This window comes from Sparus aurata, chromosome 18 (genome assembly GCF_900880675.1).
Source record: "Sparus aurata chromosome 18, fSpaAur1.1, whole genome shotgun sequence".
NCBI lineage: Eukaryota > Metazoa > Chordata > Actinopteri > Spariformes > Sparidae > Sparus > Sparus aurata.
The window spans coordinates 6252802-6278385 of NC_044204.1; the positions used below are offsets into that span (position 1 = coordinate 6252802).

The following is a 25584-nucleotide window of genomic DNA, read 5'->3' on the forward strand; positions in this document are numbered from 1 at the left end:
GCATTGTTTGATTTATGGCCGTCGGTGGCACCTGTAGTCTTGATCCAGAGGGTGGCAGAAGAATAAGAAAGGGAATCAGAAGAAGAAGAAGCAGGGTTGGCGTTCGGGAAAAACACGGTGGACTGAAAAACGAAAGTGAAAGGAAACGGAGAAAGGACTTATGAACGGCAAATTCACTTTCACTGCCAGATGGTTCGGTCGATAGGACAAAAGTTAGGTTAAACGTTATTACTGTCGACATGAAATGAGTTACCACTGAAGTACGTTGAGTCTCAAATATCATTTGCAAGCCAAACACATGGCAGATGCAGAGAGCCCACCGCACCCATTAAAAAAATTAATCGTTTGACAGCCCTAATTATTACATTACCTCATTGGGATTCATCCTGTGGTCTTTCTGTCACTCTCTTTCAAAACAACGTGCCACTGGCACGCACTAACAACAGCAGGCCGTGTTGTGTACTTATAACAAATGTATCCAACAATGTATGAACCCGAAACCCGTTCAGTCTTAATTCTGCAGGATCATACAGCGTACATGCATTACACTGTTACTGATCATTAAAATCAATTAGGAGACATAATCAAATCAAACTGATTCCAAGTTTGTGTGGCAGCACAACACTGAAAAAGAATCTCTTAATGTGAGTTCCTATTGATCTCAGCTGTTGATCGATGGCCATCTCAGAGGCTGACGGAGGGCACACATGGAGACTTGTGGCTGGATGCAGATGACCTCTGACTTAGCCAATAGCCATCCTGATGAGACATGAACAACCTATAGGACCAGCAGTGCTGCAGTCTGACAGGTGAAGCTAATGGAAATGAATGAAGAGCAGCTACAGGATCATGCAGATATCTCTACTAAGGCCTGTTTTCTGGGACTACTGGGACACCTTATTATGTGTTTTATATCAGATTTTTTTTTGCACAAGGAATATTCCATATCAAGTTCATGTTAATGATGCATATTGATTGTTGTGACCTTACATAATTCTGTAGCTAAACTTTATAATTTTTTTTAGAAATGATTGTTTCAAGTGTTGCCCTTTGTGATTCTTTTTCTGTCTCTCAGCCTCACCAGCTGCTTGTTTTTCACTGGATTCGGTTGAAATTTTGTACAGAACATTTAAAGAAAAACCCATTGATATCATTTACAACATATATTAATGTAAATGGTCGTTGCAGAATGTTTTATCAGTAACCAAATCAGCTCAAAATAAAATGTCAAATTCTCCATTAGTGTAGCCTGTCTTGTAATAGTTGGCTTCTTCTTCTACAGCCTTCTCCAATCAAGCAGGGCTACATGACCTCATCAACCCATCAAACTGCTTAATGATGGAAAAAAGTGTGTGTGTGTGTGTGTGTGTGTGTGTGTGTGTGTGTGTGTGTGTGTGTGTGTGTTTTTAGCTCCAAAGCTATTTGATCTCTGGCAATTATTTTTTAATGCAGGATCAAATACCCTCTAGATACGATGGAACTGCATTAATACTAACCCGTATCAAAGTTTAGTTGTGAAAACTGGTGGCGATATTAGTTTTGACAATTTAAGATTCTTCATTAGATGATTTATCGTTGTTAATTTCATTATTATTAATCTGCAACAACTATTTAAATGAATAGACGTTGCAAATGTCTGGTTTGTTGCCAAAAACATGGCTCTAAATTGTCCCGAGGTCTTCTTAGAGGTCTCGACGCTGACAAATACTGAAACGCAGACTCAAACTGTGATCACTGGTTTGTTTCCTCCTTTTCCAGACATGACAGGCAGGTAATAAATGCAAAAGTCATAAGACACATTACGTACACATGGACTTATTCTTGATTTGCAGAAATGTTACTGCTAACACATTTTTTTTTTTAATTTTTTGCAAGGTCCCATGAATTAAACAGAAAAGAATCATTTCTCCAAGGAAATTAAATGATGTCAAGTTGGAACAGTTCTTAATTCCAGGCGAGTAGGCATGGCATGACCTAATTTCTCTCTTGATGCTTTAAAAATAAACTGTAATGTGCTCTGGACGAAGTGACCATTGATAGTAGTCCCCACCACCATCATACTCACCATGCACTATTTGTTTCTTCTTGACCTGAGGAGAGAGCCATTCACAATTTCATTGTACATATGTCTAGTGACAGTAAACGAATATTCTATTCTATTCTATACCAAGAACCAGAAAAAAGTAAAGTGCGTGGCCTGTATGAAAGCTGCACTCAGCAGCTTTGTATAAAATGAAAAGCGGAGGTCACCTTGGTTTAAGGAATTCTAGAAATGCTGAAGGGTGACGTCAGTGAGTCATGAACTATGTGTTGATGCTAATCCTACCAGTTGCTCTTTTATGTCAAAAGAAACCAAAGGGACGAGAGGACGTCTTCTTACTGTTGGAATTAAACACATTCCTCAGACCAAAACGCACACGGCTAATGAGCCTCATCCCTTCTCTGCTGCAGTCCTACTATTCTATAAGATTAGAACTCAGTGTATTTCGATATGTAAATCTAGTCCTCTGCTGCTTTAAACAAAACACATTGCACACAACTCTGCAGTACCCTTTGGTTTTATAACATCATGTTTTACTGGTAGGGATATCTGTGAACTCAGCTTAGCGGCTGAACTCAGGCTTCATGTATGTTCGGCTGCAGAGCTAAAACCTGTTTGAATTGACTCGATTTTATCTCCATCTAAGCCACAGGATTTGGGGGAAAATACCTCGGTGAGAAAATTGAGGAAGCCTAATTACGTCAGTTTGGCAAGCTGCTGAACCTTTTGCTATCGAGACTTCTCAAATGAAGTGAACAGGTGAGATAAAATGAGAGCGGGGGATTAAAATTCTCTACATGGCGCCTAATTCCAGGAAACATGTCAAGTCCCTGCCACACAGCTGACTAGTGAAGGGCCCGATGTTGGCCCGATTTTACATACAAATCACACAAACCAGAGAACATTGGCAAAAGCTGAATGAGGTGGTAAATTAGGAGCAGCTCAAAGGGTGTAAGATGTGACAATTTGGTGTCCCGGCTTTGCATAAATTTGCAGAACACATCATCTGTCAGGATGATGAGATCCAGATAAGTTTTATGAACTGGGAACAAAAGGGGCTCAAGCAGCATTAAAGAATAAAACAAGCTCGTAAAATCACATCATTCACTGGGTAATGCAATATTCTTTACATCATGTAGACCTCAACAATAGCTCTGCCTTTATATGGGTACTCCAGCAATAAAAACAGAAGTGCAAATTGATGCAACCGAGATCAGGATATGCAGACCCTTAGCCTCCAGGACTGGTCAAGTTACAAACAAAGTGGAATCCTATATCTGTGGTAAATGCCCACGTCGTTCAATCTTGCTGCAGTTTGTACTGCAGGCTCTCTGTTACAAAACCTTTGTCTCGAAGCCCAGGATGAGTCAGTTTCTCAGACACAACAACACAAAACTGTTCCACGGGCTGTGCAAGGCCTCCCAGAGACCAGTAAACAGATCTCCATGTGTAAAATCAATGGAGAGCCCTGTAAACTCCTGCTATAGATTAGATTACAGAGTCAGTCTGAGTTTGACTTCATTTCAGTAATAACTAGAATGGCACTCTGTAGAGGGCATACATCTGCCAAGGCCCAATAAGTTACCTTTCATCGGCTGAATCCAATTTTGAAAAGTGAAACATTTAAATCTGCTAGATGCTGTTTTTTTTCTCGAATCATCATCAAATAGCAGAGATGAGATCGGTGTTTCCTGGCCAAATTATGATCCTAAGTGTGTTGTTTTAGACCGGGGTTTCCCAACCTTTCTGACCAGACCAGATATGAAGCAATCATTTGTACTGATGGACTCGGGTAGGGTGGAGCTTTTGCATCCCCAGTCACCAAAAAAACTAATCTTATGCAGCCGTGGTCATATTTTCCTCTGACTTTAGCTTTTTTTCTGCTTTGTGTCTCTGTTCTCCTCGCTGTCTGCAGGCTTTCCCCCCCTACAGTCCTGTTAAATAAAAACTTGCCTTTGACCCTCACGTAACGTAACCAGTTAAGTGTGACGAGAATAAAATCAGTTTCTTGAACATTTTAATGTTAAATGGTAATAACTGCCTTGTGATATGTAACCTAGCTACATACAGTACATATGGCAATTACATCAGCCCACTTAGGTCCGACTGAGTAGTCCCGCTGGTGGTTGGGAACCCCCTGCTTTAAGCCTGATTTATGCTTCTGCGTCGCAGCGACGGCGTAGCTACGTCGTCGACGCAGACCCCTACGTGGACCCTACGCCGTAGCCTGACATGCGCCTCCAAAAAATCCTGACTACGCGTCATGACTACGCGTCACGTCGACGTGTCGAAACGCGAACGGCAAGGACTGTGATTGGTCCGCTCAGAACGTCATTTCCGGCAGTTGCTTTTCCGGTCAACAGCATAACAACACCGCCATTTGTAACAACAGCATTTGTTGTTCAATATCCACGAGCTCCATCTCCAAAAACACCCGCTCCATGTCAGTTGCCATTGTTTACTGTCTGACCAGAAGAAAACCAAGGAATCCGATATGAACCCCCCGAAACCAAAAACAAACACAGCCACACCCCCCTAGCGGCTTGGCGGTGAATTGCAGAACAACGCGTTCCCTCGACGCAGAACTTCGAATGCTCAATGACGGCGTAGGGTCGCAGAAGCATAAACCAGGCTTTAGCCATTAGCCAGGCTGCTAGATTATGAAACCCAAAAGAAAGCTAAGCAAGGGTTAACCTGACACACCTGAGCAGAGGTGGAGAGGGATATCATAAAGGAACAAGTCACACAAAATAAAGAACGGTGTGCTGGAGGACAGATAAGGATGGCTTTACAGCAACATGAGAGGAACACCACACAGAAGACGCGTGTCACGTTAAATAAGACAGCGCAGGCAAACAAAGACAACATGCTTCACCCACTCCCGTTCTATTCTGCACCACCGTTTTAAGTGACTCCCTCTCCCCGCTGCAGGAGGAGGGGGGGCGGGCTGGAGGACGGAGCAGCCAGCCAGCGTCAATTGATCTCTCTCTCTCGGTCAGGAGGACGTTAGCGGGACGTTTCTCCCTCCATCCCCCCATCCCTCCATGTGATTCAGGCGCTCCTTCCCCACCACGGTGTAAACGGTAACAGCTTCACCCACCACCACCTCCACCACCACCCCCCCTCTACTCCTCCTCCTTCTCTACGTGTGTGAGTGTGCGTGAGTGTGAGTGTGTGCGAGTGAGTGAGTGTGCGTGTGTGTGTGTGTGTGTGTGTGCAGGAAGACGAAGCGGCAGGCAGGAGGAGGCACCAAGGACGTCCTTTTTTTTTTTTTTTTTTTTTCCCAAGCCCCGGGAGCCGGAGATGCGAGGGACGAGCAGTTAGATTAGCCCGTGCTGCTGTTGCCTGCTGTAGAACAACTTGGTTCCGGAGGGTGCTGCAGCTGAAGCTCTGCTCTCTGATCCCCCTGCTCGGTGTGTGTGTGTGAGTGTGTGAGGAGGACACCAGCCAGTCGCCGGACGGAGGTAAATCGACGCTTTGATGCGGCTGTTTCGGCGCGATTCCACGGTTTTGGTTTCGGGGGGAGCTGTCCAGCCGCGGCGGTGCTGAAAGCAGCCCTCCGATCAGACGAGGAAGTGTTTGTGTGTGTCCGCAATTTCTGCCTCACAATTAGGTCGTTTTTTTGTTTTGTTTTTTCCAACACACTGGCTGCACGTTCACTGCATGTGTAGATGTAAATATACACGCATCAGCCGCGCATTGTTGCCTCGTTAACGCACTGTACGTTTTTTTTTCTTTTTTTTTTCCGATGCCGGAGTGGGATGGCTGTTTCCAAAGACCCTCCAATGGAGGATGGAAAGTTTTACCACATGATCAGGAAAAATGAACAGCACTGGTTCAGTCCGGGGTCCACACACATGCACGACAGCACACCCGTCCTGCCAGGCTCGGGGACTCGCACCGTGCACTTTCTCAAAAGTCGCCTTGCCGCGGGCGGATAGAGGTTAACGCTGCTGGTCGTGACGCCTCCTCCCGCCAGTCACAGCCAGACAGGGATCCTTCAAATAAGCGCCACGTTTGTGAGTGAATGAGGATAGCCGTATAGCTGCTGATTGTGGTCCGCGGGTGTGAGAGGTGTGACGGTGTTCGGGTTCTCGGGTTGCGTGTGTGAACCATTGACCTTGGCGTCCTTCAGTTGGCGCAGTGGAGGAAAAACCGTGGCGGACACAAAAGCACTGTTTCTACGAGCCCGTGCGTGACTGTTGGCACGTGCAACCAGTGATTGGAGCTAAATATAGTCATTGAATAAATTATTGTTTAATATGTGTGATGAATGTTTAATAAGCAGCGTGGTTGTAGTATTCAAAGTGAGTTGTTAGTGACCTCATCATACCACTTGTACGCAGGATCGATAGTTTTTGCCTCTGCTGATGATGAAGTTAAAGATTAATGATTTTTTTTTTTTTCTTTCTGTAATTTTCTCTTCCAGATCTGGCAACACAGGACTTCTACTTTCCCGTCACTATTGAATGTAACATCGCTTGGATAAGGAAGGCAGGGAATTAAAAGCCATCATCATGAATTTCGTTATGAAACAAGCGCTGGGAGGTAAGATGAACGTGTTTTGTGGTCTTTTTCCCCAAACTTCTGTCACTGATTCACTGAAGTCACACATCATTATTCAGTGTGCGGCAGCTGCAGTGGAGGCGGTCAATTCATCTCTCCTTCCTTTTTTTTCTTGAATGCGTTCCGGTGCCGGTGCAGTTTGGCCCCTGGGGCACACTGAGCACACAGCTTACTGTAACAGGCTGCTGATTTGTAACGTTGACTGAGCCGTTATTGTGGCCAAAGGGGCATTTCATGTTCCAGTGAGTTCCACCTGGTTACAAAGAGGTGTTTAAACAGGACTCCACCGCGGCTCTGTCTTGCATTAATCAGGCCGTGGAGGCGCCTCTTGACTGGACTCTTATCTCGACATGCTGAGCACACATTTTCCACCTGAAGGGGAAAGAAAGATAATCAAGGCAGAATCTAATCTTCAGTGATTTCATTCCGGCATGCAGGCATGTGATGTGCATGGTTTTCTAATTGCTTGTGCTGCCATGACTCCCCGGACATGAGATTATCATAACAGAGTAATGGGTTTTTTGAAGGAATATGAAGTTGTCCTCATATGTGAATATGCAGACGGTGCAGTGGAAGGTGAAAAGACCTAAATGGCTTCCACACAGCAGAGACACAGCCTGGTGATCTGTCTGTTGTGGGCTCCCTGAGTCAATGTTTGCAGAGTGGGAATCCATCCCAGGCCTGCTGCTGCTGCTTTCTGCAGGAGATGATCCGGCTCTGATGCATCTGCGCTGAAATTCCTCTGTAAACCTCAGAAATTTAGAGTATTTATGAGCATTAAAGCCCCTGAAAACTTCTTGTTCAAGTAATTTACTATTTTAAACATTATACCCATTTTATTATTACTGTTTCGTATATATATATATTTTTTGCTCCTCAGGGTCAAAGGAATCTGATGTAACTCTCTTAAAAGGTTCAGCGTGCAGTATTTATTGGCATCTACTGATGAGATTACAGTGGCAACCAACTGAACACCCCTTGCCTTGCGCTCGCCCATGATGGCCGATAAAAATAACAAAGGCCCTCTCTAGAGTCAGTGTTTGGTTTGTCTGTTCTTGCCTTATGAAAGATGGCGCTGCAACATGGCAGTCTCCTTGGAAGAGGAAAGCCCCCCAGAACAGCACCGGGCTTTGAAGTCAGTTAAACATAATAATAATAATAACAATGTCACATGCTGTTCATCAGCCCCAAAAGACTTTTTCCCATAAGCTTACATTTTTACAGAAGCAGCTGTGAGACGGTGGCTACATGTTTTTCTCAACCCCTGCAAAATGATTCGTTTCTCTATCAGAATTTAAACCATTTGGTCCAATAACAGTACGAAATTTGAGAAGTAGCAAACCATTTAACTGTTTTATTCCCATGTAAGTCAGCAGAGGGCTTAACCGGAAGTTAGCTGCTCGACCAGTGGAAGTATTTAGTTTGTACGCTCTATGGATATAAGATACAGAAGAACCCATTAGATCCACGGGAAGACGACTTGCTCCCTCTGTAGATATGAAATGCTCATTGTAAGGTAACAAAAACACAACAATTCTTAGTTTCAGATGAAAATACACTAATGAAAAACATAATTATGCACATTATATTCAATCTTTGCTGATAAATCCTCCCAAATCACTCTAAATCCAACACAATAGACCTTTGATGCCCCTTAAAACTGGAGTCCCAATGAAAGTTCAAGTTTGGTCAAGTCTAAGATGAATTAGAACTGCGTGGGTGTGGATTGATCAGATTGGATTGATAGTGGGCTGGCCACAGAAGAAAAAGCCCAACCACCTGTCATTACATTTGGATTAAAATGGTGCGACTTCCTGATTTACACACAGAAGTCTGTGGTGTAAGGTTTTTACCAAATGAGCCCCACCCACTGCAAGCTAGAGAGGACAGCACAGTCAACACCAGCAAAGACGGGAAAAATCCAAACTGTTCACACTTCTGTAAAAAACCTTGTGTGCATGGGATCTCATGGATATGTTTAACATGAAGAGACATGGGATGATGTAACTCTGAAACTAAAGACAGGGGTTAACACCTCTTAACAACAGTCATCTTTGGCTTCGTTTAACCATGACGAGGATTTTCCCATATAAACTTGAAAGAATACTTTACTGACTATTTGAGTGTCAAATCTTGAAACATGACGTCCATAGAAACATCCACAGAAACTTCTTAAACAATTCCCAAGGCATAAAGCACAAATCCCCTAGTGATCTGTATGGTTAGGCATGTTCCAAACAATCGTCACTTGGTCAGTAACTCGCTAAATACTACTATGCCATGAAGAGGTGAAAGCGCATCATGAGAGTTGTAGAGAAGCTGTCAGTGTCGTGCATGTACAACCTGATAGCCAGATGTAAAGGAGAATTTTGAGGATTCTTGAGATCTTCAGGTCATTGTTTCCTTTTGATTTGAATGGGGCTTGCCAAATTGCTATTTGTCGCTTATTCTCAGTTTCCAGTTTGATTCAGTGCACCAAAATATTCTCCAAAATCAGTAGGATTTAAGATTTCAATTTCGTCTAAAGTCATCGCATAGCTCAAACACAAATACAAGCTAAAACTGAAGCCCTAATATGACAACAGGCTATTTTAACAGGTAAAAGTAAGCTTTTCTATGTAGACTTATCTGATCAATGAGTAGAAAACAATGGTGTGGAAACAGATGGGAGGCGTTAATGTAATTGTGCCAAGCTACACACACACACACACTTCTCAACTACCTGTTCTCCATTACATGACTTAATGTAGCGTGCACATGCAGTCGACAGTGCTTCCTCTGGAGGTGATGGCAGATCGGACAGTATGTCACAGTAAATCCGTTCAGTGTAGCAGGTAGAGATGTTAAAGGATGAGGAAGAACAGGATCCACTTCATTAGACAGCTGCTGAATGTGACGTTCCAGCTTCTCTCCCCGCGGTTTCTTTGTATTCAGATATGGACATGAAACCACCTCCTCTCATTCATTTACTTCATTAAAAGTGCTGTCCAGTATGAGACTTCTGGTGTAAACTCGTTGTAAACGTATTCGATGGTGATATTTTTGGATGATGCTGAGTGAGCTCATCATGTTGTCACTAGGACAGGTGTTTTGCATTATGTCAGTGATGTCACAGTGCTGTTGCAGTGTTTTTTTTGCTTACTTCCTGTTTTTACAATGTTCATTTTCTCACAGAACAAGACAGGCCTGCTCATTCCTCTTCTGTCTTCATCCACTGAGGGCGTTCTGAACAATTCAACAACACACACAAAAAAAAACTGCATTTGCACATGGATACTTACAGACTATTATTTTAGAAATGCTTGCACACTTCTCTAGGACAGATCTAGATCCATTAAAATATGATTTATTTTTGCGTCCAGGAACATTTAACATCCATAGATTACACTCAAACTGTCAGGAATTTGATTTGTATTTTAGGAGATAAGGGATTTGTAAGATATTTACAGTATAATATGATGTAAAATGGGAATTAAATTCATTTTAGAAAAAGGAGCAAAACAGTCATTTTGCATGAGTTAACACATTGACTACAAAACGCGTACACCTACATTGCAACCAACCAATATTCAAAACAAACTACTCAGCTCATTTGAAAACGTTCTTGAGTTGTGGTAGCCATCGGATTTGTGACGATCATTGTTGTAGTGTAGTGCAGACCTTTTTTTTCCCAGGAGGCACCTAAAAGCCAAAGCCACGTTGCGTGATAAACCAGGAAATAATAAACCAGAGTCTAACCATGAGTGCATATTTGCAAAATGTGTAATTCTTTTTATTTTTTATTTAACATATTCATATAAAATAACTGGGCTAACTGGTTCAATTAATTGAACTCCAATTGAGCATTGCATACCTTAGTGAAACCTTCAAGTCACTTTAGAATGAGCCCTAAACCAAGCATGATTGGCTGTAAAGTGGTCACATGAGACCTGGGATGCATGTTTTGCTATCATGCTCGTGCCATTGTTGATTGTACATTGTGTGGTATGGTACCAAAATGAATTTAAATCAGTAGTTACCAGAAGCTATGAAATTTTTCAGATGTTAATGTGTTAAAAAAAGTAGTCAGGAAGAAGGTATATGACATTAAGAAGCTAAAACACACAGGCATGTGTCCCCAAGGCTGCTCGTCTCTGTGTATATAGGTACAGTAGCTGTGTTCATCATATAGTCAGATGTGTGTGTGTGTGTGTGTGTGTGTGTGTGTTTCACTGCTGGTGAGTGTGTTCGTTGTAGTCCTGGGGAGCGGCGCACAAAGCCGCTCGTCAATAAAGACAACGAGTCAAGTCCGCTGAACTGTGCATAAAAGAAATTTCACACATGAGGAAAACCAGGCAGATTGTGCCAAGGTCTTCACCTTAAGCGGAGTATTTCTTTCCGTCTTGGGGAGCACTTTTTTTTCTCCAGATTTCTTCTTAAGCAGTAATGAGTTTTCAGTACGCAGTGGATTAGCTGTGGGCTATTATCTCACGTCTCTCTGACTCTCCCTCTCTCACTCTGTGCGCTGTGAGGAGAAACTCACACTCTATCTGCTCCCATCTAGGCTGTGATTTGTATTCTGTCTGTTTTGTACACTGAGGAGCAAGGTCGTCTCACTTGACACCGAGGAGACGCTCGCCTCTGTCACCCGCGACCCTATGAGCCTTTGAAATGCACGTCATAGATCAATGTCCCCAAAGTTTGTCATGTCAGCGCCCGAAAGAAGATGAAGGTTAATCTGGAGAGAGTGCTAACAGTCTGTACCAGGGTATGAGAATAAAAACATGCTGGCTGTTTTGAATGTTTTCGCCTGTTAACTTCTAATCATGTGGATTCAAGTGGAAGTGCACACAAGCAAATAATATTCACTGCAGCTGCCTGTAGTGGTAACAGCAAGCTTTTGCAAAAGCAGCTGGGTGTGGCTACCAGTACAACAGACCCCATGTGACCACATCCAGCGGTGATCATCAACACAGCTTTCTTGATAGCGACTGAGCTGGTTTTAACTAGGTTGCAAAGACTACGGCCGGCGGCCAACCAGCTTTTACATTCTGCACCCACCTAAGAGGAGATAACTCTACCTAGCTGCCAACAGGGGCCGACAAGGGCCAACCAGTTCCAACGGTGCATACTGCTAAAATCAGGGCCACAGACGCTCACAGACAGGCACAACCATAGCCAACCTTTAGGAGCGACCTGATGGATGATCAAAATGTCGATACAATACCACTAAAGTTAATCCTTAATGAAATTATCCACAATCATCGAGTCAGTGTTATGAAATGGTATACAGTGAATTGAAGATAAATGTTTGAAATCTGCAGAAACACCTGTCTGGTCTCTGAACAATGAAGTCAAAGTAAAATGGAGCCTCTCCTCTTATTTGGTTTGGACCGCCACAGAAACACTTTGCAGACTGCTGGAGTCCCTGAACCACACTTTTAGCAACACTGGCCAGCGCCTATCATGAGGGAGTAAAGTGGGGACAAATGAGGAATTGATTCAGTCTGCATGTCTGTGTGTGTGTGTGTGCGCGTTTTATTGCAAGAACAGGAAACCATGGGGGGAGGGGAGGATTTATTGCGTATGACATCATCAAAAGTGCTCGTAAAGAGAAGTCAGCTTTCTCATCTCTTTCTCTCGATGGAGCTGCAACTCCTGCTCCATCTTCCTCCTCCCTCCTCCTCCTCCGGCATCGCTGCCCTCGGACTCGGTGGATGAGGAGGAGGAGAATGAGGTGTAGGAGGAGATGAAAAGTGACAAATTGATCTTTAAAAGTGGGTGTTATATCATCAGCGGCTGACGGCAGAGGTTGTAAAGTCGCGCTGCACTCAGGACCGGCAGAAGCTGTAATCTCCGTTTAATGGGAGATGTTTTCTGTCCTCCGTGCCCTCTGAGATTCTCTCCTTCTCTTGTTCCGCTGCTTCTTCTATTCCCTCCTCTGTTTATCAGTCTTTCTCGACTCCTTTCTCCTTCTAGCCTTCCCCGTTTTCCCAGCCGTGGTGCCTCATACCTTTATTCCACCCACCTCCACCAATTCTCTCAGCTCCTCGCCACCTCCCTCTCTTCCTCCCTGCACAGCTCCCTAACCCTCTCTCCTTTCACTCCATCACACGCCCATCTCTTTGCCCCTCCATCCTTTACCTTTATATTCCCTTCCTTCTCTTTCCTTCCTCCCTCCTTTGTCCATTACAGTAAATCTAAAAAGGGCGAGGCGAGGAAACCTCAATCAGGCAGCCACAGGGGGAACTAGGGTGTTGTGTTGGTGTGTGTGTGTGTTTGTGTGTGTGTGTGTGTGTGTGCGGGGGGGGGGGGGGGGGGGGGGGGGGGGGCAAAGTGACAGGAGAGACTGGGGTAGGACCTGAGTAGTCGGCATTAGATGATAAAGTGTAAGTGTGTGTGTGTGTGTGTGTGTGTGTGTGTGCCTTAGAAGTACGACGGAAAGTGGAAATGATGCTGACACAAACAAGTAAAAAACAAAATCGACATGCACAGACGTGAAAAGCGATACACACCACCAGGACACAAACACCGACTTCAAACTGACTGACACGCACACACACACAGACACACACACACACACACACACACACACACAGGAAGTTGTAATCAGTGGGATGTGACAAACCTCTCGCTCGGTTGAAAAACACAGCGGGGGAGCGCTGGGGGAGCTCTGGAGGAACCCGGCAGCGCAGACAGTCAAGCCTTTTACACACATCTGCTGGACAAACACGTACACATTCTGGAGGTAGACAAACTTCAGTGCGTGTCGACAGAAGATAACACACTCGAATAATGGCGGATATGCTGCAGAGCGTTTGGGCAGGATGCATTGACAGATACACACACCGAGTCGGGGAGTCCAGGGACCAAAACAAAGGCAAAGTCACTCGGCTGTCAATCACCTTCACATTTGAATACTGCTTCGTGACTTACATCTTATGGCTTCATTTTCTGTGCGAAGCAGCAGTGCCAAAGCTGCACCGTCTCGTTTTAGAGGGGGGGATGATTCATTCAAGAATCTTTGATGTTATTTCAAATTAAAACCAAATATTTGGAGCCCTACCGCTGCCTATGAAGGTGCAGCGAAAATGCTTTTCCCTTACAGGCAAACACACAATTGCTGCATCTGTCAAGGACATATAGGTATTAACTGTATTTATTCTGAATAGGTTTATTGAACACAAATAATTGTCAGCTGAATTAAGGTAGATTGTTTTGCTCGAGGGCACCTTAGCTGTAGTGAACTGAAGTGAATAACTGAACTGGGATCAGTTACAAGACATTTCTCTAACCTTGAGGCCACAGCTGCCCTTTAAGTATAGGCAGAATGGACTCTACTGGACTTGAATTGACCTAGACTTTGGATGATACTGCTATTACAGTGGAATAACAGAGCAGGAGCTTGAATTTGAAATGTTTTTGGTGTTTGTTGGGTCAGGAAATCAATTCTTACGAAGGGATAAATAGTGTCAAAAGTAGCTAGAGGTTTATTGTTTTTGATGACCAGTGCATTTTAACATTCATAAGCACGGCGCCACAGTCTCTCTGGCTGACAAAATCATACATGTTTCATTGGAAGTCGGATGATCTCCAACTGTGAGGTATTTCTAAGGAGACCTTGGACCATTCCTAGCCGTGTTTGTGGTGACCAAAACAGATATTTTCAGCCAAACCATGATGTTTTTCTGGCCATAACCCCAGGAGTCAGAAGTCATAAAGACAGCACTGTGACAAGAAAGAAATAGAAACTGCAACCTAACGAAACATAAAGTTGCAACATAGAGAAAAGACGAGTTGTAACCTATCTTGGTTTTGCGTACTTAACTAAAATGTATCATGCCGATTGGGTCGTCTTTCTTCTCGCTTATTTCAGAATTTGTGTTGGTTGTTTCCTCGACGAAATGTGGAAAGAAATACAGTGACTACTGTGCTGTGGGAAAACAGAAAACAATCCAATTGTCTTTGCGACAGTGATTAGTGCCACTTGGAAACGCACGTGGGGATTCTGAAAACTGTCTTTTTCACTGTTGAATAACCAAAAAGATCACAATTCACTGTAGTAATACTCTAGTACTGGTATTCTCAACATACTGTATTTGTGATTACAACAGACACAGCCATAACACATTAATGTTCTCCATAAAATCCTTATAGAGGAGGAGACTAATGTGGTTGTAATAGGTCATGTATATGTGCAAAGGTGGTCCTTCAGTCCCTCCAGTGATGGAAACGTGCATTAACTGTCTGTTGAGTGGCACGACTAATATTGATAGTGTAACTGTGAAAATGTAATACGCGGTATTCTGTACAAGCCAATTCCCTGTGCTGTGGTTGTGCAGTCACATAGGAGATAAAACATAATTATCCTAAAGGATTAATTAGGATTAGTTGAAAAACCCTGGAGGATATATGGCTATATGAAGATATATAGCTCCTGTGTGACCTCACCAAGCCTCCCAGGTATATGGGCTGTTATTTGTTTACTTGTTCAAAGACAAGAAAGTGACCCGTCTGTAATTTTTTGTACGATGTCTGGATTTCTTTAGTGTTATCACACTGGACTAAGTGCTGATCTGGATGTTATAATCACTGGCGTTGTCATGCCCTCTTTTGCATGTTGACCCGCTTTGCTCATCCCTATCTCTTTTTCCTCTCTTCCTCCCTCCATTTTATCCATCTTGCTCTGTCCACTCAGCTAATGAGGCTGATACGGGCGGCGTCTTTAAGCGCTACAGGCACGGCCTCTGTTCCCCTGCTGTCTTTCAAAGAGCTGTGGAACAGATTCATGCACACAGCCTTTGTACGGCTAGAAGGGAACTGATTGCAAAAACCTAATCGCAACCTTTTTCCGTTAAGCTTCGATTTAAAGAGTGGGAACGTGGCCTTGCATGAAGCTAGAACGGGATTTTCATGCAGTGGCGGTCCAATCAGTGTGACGTTAATATTACAACATTTTGTTAACTCCTTCCAGCCACAGAATCACTGGCGTTTTCAAATATTGCCTAGTTTTTTCCACAATCTGTGCAAAATGCACATAGGTGGCACATCTCACAAGAGTTAACCACAAGCTTAGATAACATGACATGTAATTTCCATATAACACATGCCTTCTGCTGGATTTCATATAAAACCTTTGCGCATGGGTGGGCCGGCTCTGTGAGCAATTCAAATGAGTTTCTTCACACTTAACTGGCTTTCAGCTGACTTGGCATGTACGAATAATGTTTCATGGCGGATATCAACCTATTTTAACCCAATTCAGAGAAATGAGCCAAGAAGGAAGGCAATGTAATCCTGATAAATTGATGTGCAGTAATGATATCTGCCCTCTTAAGACACCTCCTCTGCACAGCACAGTGGGTGTTTATCATTATGTGTGCTGAGCCTTAGCATGGAAAAAAAAAAAAAACAGACTTGGCTCCTGCTGCATTTAATGGCTTGACTATGATTTTTGATGAGACTTTTAATCTTCATGACTGAAATATTTAATTTTGTTTAATTTTTGTGCTTTTTATATCATCAACATTTTAACATGGAATCAGTTCAGTGCCAGACTCTCAGTATGTTTGGATATCAAAATAAATTAGCGAACAGCAGAGTCGGCCAAATTTATATCCCATTTTATAATAGGTCAGTCAGTGGTAATGTAGTCGTTAAGTTAATAATATCATACTGTGGTTGGGTTCAAAAATATGAGCTGCAGATAAGACTCATAAACAGCTCTGAAAATGACATAAACTTAAAGTTTATTTAAGAATGAGTTCAACTAATGCCAAGCCCATTCAACTTTTTTAAGGTTTATTGATGTGTTGGATTGAAGTACATAAAAGTGCAAGTTTAAACCCTCCTGTGTAAGTGTTTGTGAAAATGAGGAGTGTTTTAATCGCTTAAAGTGAAACTCTCTCCCAAATGCAACCTAGGGTCTATTTGTGAATGTACCAGTGTCAAACGTTCATTTAAAGGCATAATTATGACAAAAGCGCCGCTTTTAAGATTGACCGTATTTTCAATAAACAAACTGCTCATTCAGATAGAGATGCTCAAGTAAGAATTCAACCTGTTTGTCTTAAATGTTGTGTCTATCATCCAGACTTTCATAATCTCTGCAATGGACTGGTATCCCTCTGTCCATTTGTGCCAGAATCCAACAAGACTTTAAAGCACAGTGTTTTTACACAGCATGAAATGAATCAATTGAAATGTAGAGAAACAGTTTTAACATGTGTGCTTTGCATTGGCAGGTGATTTGGGTTGATATGTGATAAGCATACATAGCAAGATAATATAGGCCGGCCAATATATCCATCACACTCTGTTAACTCCTGTCTGCACAATGGCTTTTTTCATCTACATTTCATTTTCTGCACTTTATCAAAACTTAGTTAGACTAAAAATCACACATGTTTTTATACCAGATGTTCTCTTTGCAGACTCTTACAAAGAGCTAGCTACATGGTTGTGAAATATGGCCCTAAAATGATGCTTTTGTAACATTTGCATCATTGAAAAGGAAAAAAAAGCAATGAATATATACTCTTTTTCTCCCCAAACAACAGTCCTCCACCTGCTCTACTGAAGGGGACAATTTAAAAAAAGTGTCAGTCTGTAGATGATTGATGTATTGATGTTTTTATTTGTCATCATGGTCCAGCAACTCACCCTGAAGGTCTCAGTGTCACACTGTGTGCTGCGCTTGTGTTATAATCATAGTGAACTGACAGCGACCCAACCTGCAGGGATTTTCTGAAACTCAAGTCACAGACCACTGTCTTCAGGAGCAGCCATGTCCAAAAGGTCTAGTTTGGCAACTTATGCAGCCCCCTGAGGCTTTTGACGGTCAGGACTATTTTCAGAAGTGAACAAAAAGGAAAGTGTTTTCTTTTAATCCTGGTCAGTCTGGGCTGTTTGGGACATGCATGCTCTTTTGCAGTGTCCATGTGAGTCATCCTCACAGATGCACACAGCATATTAAAATAATAAAAAACAGTATAGACACAGTCTTTCACTCCTGTTTGCTAAAAGAATTGAAACCAAGTCAAGATGAAGGCCTGTCAAGTCCCATTCAGAATCAGGTAATAAAAAGGCTCCGATTTTGTCTAAATTTAAAAATAATGCTCATAGAGCAACACCCAGTAAAAGAATAAATAGGAAATTAACCTTATAGTTGTCATCTTTAAATGGTTTTTATTACTGAAAGGAATAAAATACATATGAGAATCTATCATGAAAAATACTTGAAATAGAAAAGCCAAAATTGAGTCAACATCCAAATCAAAACAAATCTGTAACATTTGACATGCAGGCTTCTCCACAGTCTCTGTGCAATGCTGAGCTTAATTTCTCCTTTACATGATAATGGCAATTGATTGACATTCTCCAATCTGTGGGGGATTTCTGCCCCGCAACAGCCTGCCGGGGGCGGCCAACCTAAAAACAGCAGAGGGAATCCCTATGCTGCTGATGTTGCTGTCAATCAAGTGCTTTTATTTTCAACATGAAATAGCTGCATGCACACCTGTACCAGACACATTAAAAGACAAAATGTTCTCTTTTTATATGACATTAAATTTGGACCAGTGATCGGAAGGTCGCTGGTTTGAATCCCCGGCTCCCCTGGGGTGGGACCGAGCTACATGCCGAAGTATCCTTGAGCAAGATACTGAACCCCAGAATTGCTCCTGATGTGCAGTTGGCACCCTGTAGGGCAGCCACTGCCATCAGTAAGGGTCCTGCAATGAGCTGGCGACTCATTCAGGGTGTACCCTGGCCTTCGCCCATAAGTTAAACTGGATTTGGCCCCAGTAAGCCCCGCAACCCCCCACGGGGGGGATAAAAAGCGGCAACATCCCGCAACCCTGAAGGAAAAAGCGGAAAAGAAAACGAACGAACAAAGTTCATGACGTAATATAACCTCTCATGGAAGTTATATCTTAATGTGAATTTATAGGATCAGTCTATTCCAAATTTAAAGTAAGTCCTCAGATAAAGTCACTCCTTCAGACTTAGTGATCACTGCGTTTTGGTTGATCCATGGCCGATTATGCAATTGTGAACAGCTGCACAGGCAGGACAACCTTAACACAGACTGTATTCATTCACTATGAGGAATGTCAGCAACCATTGCACCAAAAGTGTGATGGAGCACTTGCTTCCAAGGCTACATGTCTGTATGTTCGGGCTATTCTGGGGGGCAGATATCAATGAAGCCTATCCTTGCAAACATAAACAAACTGTACACACAACATGGATGTTTTATAACCAAAAATTACATACTGTCTGTTAACAAACACTGCCTAAAGACACACACACACACACACACTCTCCTTGTATGGAGTAACATTAAGTATCATTTGGAGATGCGTTTCTGGCAACTATAATGAAATTAGGTCAAATATGCGCCCTTCTTTTAACTCTATTTTGGTCTCCACCAACTGCCATGGGAAATTTCTGGCTCTTAGGAAGCTAACCCAACAACAGTTGATTAGTTAGCTAGTTCTAACTCTGAAACATATTTATCAAAGCTTTTTTACAACACATATTCATGCCAAAATTGCATATTTGACCAGTTGCATTGAGTTGCGATGCGTTGCGTTGCATTACGTTACATTAAGTCAGCCTTAAACTTTGTTTTACACAGGATGAAAACAGCGCATCCTGGGTGAGAGATCTGGCGCTAAGCCATCAGATTTCCTCATTCGTTCCCGTCTTATTATGCCACCACAAGAGGTCACCACCTAACAATAAACATACTATGAGTCGTAATAAGCTGCTTGCAGAGACAACCTATATAGCCATGTTTTAGGGAGGAGGGTCTGCTGTTTCACTGGAAAATATTTGACTGCTGCTGTCAGAGAAGCGATTGAGAGTTAACTGTATGGGCCACAGGCCAATATCAAAACAAAAAGGTAAAACCGAAACAAAAAAAATTGTGTCAGATAATAATTCTGTGTGATTTCCTCACTTCGCGTAATTCCTTTAATTTTGCAGCTAGCTAAATAAACTGATGTCATAGTAATATATCCTAATAGCCATTCATGCTAATATTAAGAATAACTTTTGTTGTTAATTAACTTTTTGACAAATAAGCTATTTATTGATTAAAAAAAAAATCACTTGCATTAATTCAATCACCGTTATATCAACCAATGTACTATGTACCCAGTTCCATTTTGTGTTCATTATGGTCAGAACTAATGCCTCAATAACACAGAGTTTCTGTTCCATTTTGTTATTTTGTGGCCTTCTTATTTCCCTGATACCTAATTATGCAGATAATGGCTTTAACCTTGTGTGAACCGGTGACTGATCTCAACTGGCTAGATGCCGCTACCATACCGCCATCGGGCACACGTACACAGTAACAGACACACACTGAAACCACATGAAATTGCTTCCCAGTCATCCTTGCAGACAAATGAGCCTCTCTGAACTTAAACACACAAACAGTTTGTTTGCTTCTCGATGCTAATTACGTCTCCAAATGGATTTTTTGTATCTGTTCAGATCTTGGTGGGGAGTTCATGGAATCAGAACACTCTACCTGCACTGACGGGTAGCTGAGAGACGCGGTGCTGCATGAGCGCCACTGATGCTTATTACAGATTCACGCTTTGACCTAGAAAGCAGTTAATAGCGTACGCTGAGGCTGCATGACACTTAACTATACACTGTGGTGAGAGGGATGACTGGATAGCACACATTAGCGCTATGGAGCACCCTCTCGATTGTGTTCGTATGTGTTGTGTGTGTGTGTGTGTGTGTGTGTGTGTGTGTGTGTGTGGCTGCACATGCATACAGTGTTTAGTGTGTCATTATTCTGCTGGAATGTTGCTGCTCTCATTTGGCTTTTCTCACTGACAATTGCAGTTGACTCAGTGCTCTTCCAGCAGTTATGCTTTTATGATCCAAGTTTTCACAGCTATTGAATGGCCATTTTCAAATGTAATATAAATTCCGGCTATAGTGTTACGGTTGTAATTTTGACGCCATCTATACATCTGTTAGTAGAGTTAAAAGTTAGTAGTAGAGTTATGTGACATTGAAGGTTCTACTCAGTTGGGTGTATAATGATTGTTGCTGTTTTTCATGTTTGAATGTGGCAGTAGCCCTTTAAAACTCAAATATATTGAGCAGTCAACCGTTCTGTGTCCCACATGTTTGTTGGCAGCACACTGACAGCCCATACAGTTGTGAGATCGATGCCAAGAATCTATAAGGACACAAGCTGGCATCCTTCCAGTCACATCCAGCCAGCTTGGTGGTGGGTGGATGGGATTAACTGGGGGAGTAGGATTGCTCTTGAAAATGTAAGGAATATGTGTTTTTTAAAACAAACAAACAAAAAAAACATATATATTTATTTTTTTTACAACTTATTTTATTTTTATTTTTGAACACCAAAGCTGTGATTCACCAGTTTGATTGCTGAGATTTGGAAACAACAAAGCTGGACAGGGATCAGAAGTGAGTTTACCTGTAATGTCAGTTATCCTTTCAACTGGTTATAATCCCAGGTTTTTCTTTTGAAGAGCTAGACTTATTTATTCATTCATCTTTGATTTATCATGGTCATTTCAGTGCATCATTTCCAAAAACAGTTGTAAAAGACAAATTACACACTTTAACCTAGCATACTGTCACATATTTAATGAACAAAACAGGAGCAGAAAGAAGAAAAATGTATATTAACTGTCCCTTTTGTTATTAATAACAATATATACGGTAATGCAGATGATAGGTAGCCATCTGTTTTTGTGCAGTTAGTCCTGTAAGTCAAGTAACAAGTATTCTTCAAACTCTTGCAACAGAAATGTGGTAACTACACTTGTAAAGAGGTTTTTTGGAATGTTTTAAAAATCTCTGTCATAATAATAACCAGTTTGAATGTTGGCTAGTTAGACAACAGCAAACAGGCTGAATTGGTATGCAAAACTGTTTTTTTGTTTTTTTAATTTCTTCTTTATGAATGAATTCCCAAGTATCTTTCTGAGGTTCCCTATTTCAGCCATCTGTACAAGCCTTTAAAAGTTTGTCGGAAAACCTTTTTTTCACCACTGTCTGAATGCTCAGTTCACAACCTTACAGAAGTCTGATTTTTTCAATAAGAGGCATAGTTTCTGATTCCCAGATCTGTGGATTTCTTCATGAATTTAGCATTTTGATACTTTCACAGTCTTCATGTAGCACCTAGATCTGCTATATAGTCAAAAAAGACAGAAAATTACTCTGTCTACAATATAGGAGCTTTAAAAATGTTTTACTGAGATCTCATTGGTCGACACTATTTCAAAATTCCCCCCTTAAAGCTGTGCAGAGCACTTAATTCTGTCATTTTTCCAGTGTGAGAGTTTGAATGAGTATGGCTTTAGGATGACTTTGCACCAGCACACAGCCAGAAGAACTGGCCAAGCCAGCAGGTCAGCCAACCCATCTGCATCCAGAGCTTTCTGCAGGGGTCAGCAGCTGTACACTTGACGTGCAAACACATACACACGCATACAGTGACACACACACACACATATTGGCAGTGGCAGGGCTGTCTAAGCTCAGGGCAGGAGGAATCAGTGATGTGTTGTGGCCTGCTGAGCCGCCGGGAGGATCCTGATGCGGAGAGACGCCGCCTGCTGCTTTGACACACGAAGGGGCGTGAAGTTATCAATGACCACTACAGGAGTGGGAGAAAACTGCAGAGTTTGTTTTCTCCCACACAAGTTGGGTCTTGAAGCGAGTTTTTGAGCACATGGCCAAGAAATAACTGAGTCACCGTTGTTGCTCAACAACCTCAACAACCCCTGCAGATGTACTGGGGGCAGTCTGTGCAAACAGGCAGCAAATATCAACTTATTGCTCTGTTTATAATGATGAAACATACACTTGCCAACATATGCCTGTCCGCCAAAAACGACGTATAAACATAAACATAGATAACGATATGTGGAAGTGCATTCATAAACAAGATTCAGACAAATACATAACACAGGCAAATCTGACAGCACATACAAACACATGCTGCCAGATGAAAAAGAGCAGATACACATGTACATGTTAACAGACATAGAGTCAAAAATGAACACACACACACACACACACACACACACACACAGCAGCACATTAGTCGCACACATGCACACCACAGATGGGCTCCCTCTCTACCGCTGCAGTGACCGTGCTGCGAGGAAATGACTCATCTGTTTGGCCTGAATATTTGCACCTACATTATGCAACCTCACTGCGCCGACCTCCACTGTCCGTTTATGACAATTTAACATCAGACAACACCGTTTAGTTTGGGTCAGGAGAGTTGAGCGGATAGAAAACAGAGGTAACTTCAGGGCCACATATTAGAAACAACATAGTCAACAAAACATTCTGTGGTTAATCAGCTCAGCCACTCAAGTGTGACAGTTACTAAAAGGCTTCTCAGCAGGCCTCTCTTTATAAAGTGACAGGCAATTAGAAAGTTGGATTGTTGAGGTTTTATAAACAGTTTTTAAGGCTGATGCTCTGATGGCAGAAATAATCCAATTGGGTGAGTGGGTGGAGTGAGCTAACTACAGAGGGCAGGTTAGCTCATGGCCAATCGGTAATGGGGTTGTAAAGGTGGAGGGAGCTGCTTGTTCCAGTAGAATTTTTCTCTTCAACCTTCAACATAGAAACACTGGAAGGAGTCTTAGGATAAACAATTTACATATGTTATTTTGCGTATGGAAAATGGCTTTAGATATCCTGCTATGCCCCCTACAGCCAATGTGTTAATATGTTCAAAAGCATGCAAATCAAATCACTGGTATTTAATGGTTGTACTATTAAGTCCGGACTACACAAGGAATATTTATGATATTATTTACCCTCACAACAATGTGTATGTGAGTACATTTTGGGCCATGGGGCACTGAAAGTCTTTGTCCATGCTGATTTCTGTTTGTCAGATTTTAGATTATTTAAAGGAACCACTATTGCCCAAAATAACTCTTGTGACGTCTTCCATTAGATTAGATAACGACTAATTTTCTACTTGGCTCTCTGATTGAACATGCTGTGCTGCTCTGCCCAATGAGAACAATGTGCAATTTCCTGGCTAGGGCAAAAAGCAACAGCTGACCTTCACTGCACCTTCCTGACCGGCATCCAAAATGGCCGCCCTCTTCAATATGTCACCTTGGCATAAAATGATCCTCAGCCCCTCTGCTTGAATTATGCTGTCATCAACAAACACTTAGAGGATTAAGAGTGTTTCCCATTAAGTTGTTCTGTGTGCTCACACACACACACACACACACACACACACGCACACACACACGCACGCACACACACACACACACTCATGAAAACCAAACAAAAAGGCTCATCAATTACGTCAACTGCAGGCAGAGCTGCTGTAGGTCCATTAAACTGTGTTGCTCCGTGTGGTCTGCTGGATCATTAATCAGCACGCTTCTTACTGTCTGCTGCAAACTGTCGCTGCAGGTGTGAATGTGTATCGTCATCATGCACACGTGTTCATCCTGAGGTGTCTGTGGTTCGTTGTGAGATAGAAAGGTGGGGAGAGTCTGGAGACATTGTGATCCTACTCAAGGTTACACCAAGGTTGATGCTTTTGTCTTCAGTGTAACTAGGATTGTTCTAGGCCTGAAGGTTGTGTTAACTGAAACCAGAGCTGTTACGACATTGCTTATTCCAACATTCATATCATATTATTTCTACAGTGACATAAACTAAAAAAAACATTAATGCATTTGACCCCAAGCTCAAGATGAATTATCAAATACATTTAACATTTTACGTGAAGAAATAAAAAACATTTATAAAATACTCAGTACTCAGAAACATTTGAACAATTAACATAGGGACACAAGAATAGATACACAATCTCTTTAAACTTATTTAGGATGCATATCTATATATATGTTTTTGAAAGAGGTAAGGTCACATCAACCTTAAGTCAAGCAAATGTTTGCCTGTGTGAGAGCGATGCTGCAGTTTGTAGTTTGGTGCTGCGTTATTCTTCAAACAGCCACCCTCACCAGAAGGAGCACAGGAGGAAGTCAGGTTAGGTTGTACAAAGAGCAACACAGGCTTGAATTGGAGGAGGTCCAAGTGGATGGATGGTTCAATACACCAAGGCTTTCATCCAGGAGATACCGAAAAGCCCCAGAATCTTTTGAAATCAAAAGTTACATCAGGTAACAACATAACTTTTCAAGCTCAAAACAATCAAGCTAGCAGAGATTAGTGGAAAACAAACGTCTTTGGAGAGCTCCTTTGCAAAGAAAAAAGGAAACGGCCCAAAGATGAGACGGAAGAAGAGGGAGATGGACAACTGTATTGAAGTTGGCTGTTAAAGTGGCTGAACTGCAGCTGCGGGGACGGTGAGTGGACAACCGCTATAATTTTATTATCGCGGAATCACAGGCGGTCTGCCAAAATTTGTTGTACATGAAACCGGTCCATGGTCCACTGCTTTACACCACTGTTGCTGTCTAAATGTCATATATGTCATCTTCTGAGTTATTGGCAATAGACACATTTAGTTGTTTAGGTTTGAGGACTTGTGTTCAAAACACTGCTACCATAATTGCTCCTCATTTCCAAATTATAATGTACTACTATTATCATGTGTGGGGGTTTTCTTGAGTCTGCTGGAACCAGTTTGAAATTGCACCAAAACATACAATGTGTCCTTAATTTATCAGTAATACTTTTGTACAGACTGCTTCTCATGCCTCTTATAGTTTGGAGACTTTTCTCAAACCATGACGAAACGCAAGATACTTGCTCTTCAATCAGCCTGATTAGTTGGCCAGGACAAACTCAGCAGGACTCTGGATCCTTAAGACAGAGTTGATAACTTCTGCAATATTTGTCTTTAGTCTATTGAAATAAGGTAGTTTGTGCTTAATTCACAAATCAATTAATATTTTATCAATCACTGCTGCACTCAGGCCTTTGTTGCTCTTCCAAGATATAATCCTGTGTTACAGGTAGTTAGTTTCTAT

General features: G+C 42.2%; 1 protein-coding gene across 6 annotated transcripts in view; it reads left to right on the forward strand.

The window, feature by feature from the left end:
* The first annotated feature begins 4986 nt into the window (after window positions 1-4986).
* Window positions 4987-25584, forward strand: part of LOC115568585 (complexin-1-like) — a 57203-nt gene continuing 36605 nt past the window's right edge. Inside the window, exons 1-2 of one of the 6 annotated variants that reach the window (XM_030395986.1) lie at window positions 4987-5124; window positions 6471-6589. In XM_030395986.1, coding sequence (XP_030251846.1) covers window positions 6559-6589 — 31 coding nt within the window. In that variant the 5' untranslated portion in view covers window positions 4987-5124; window positions 6471-6558. Of the gene's footprint in view, window positions 5125-5299; window positions 5506-5600; window positions 5623-5886; window positions 6061-6204; window positions 6233-6327; window positions 6349-6470; window positions 6590-25584 lie in introns of those variants that run through there. The other 5 variants (XM_030395984.1, XM_030395987.1, XM_030395985.1 and 2 more) reach the window with 5 other exon arrangements.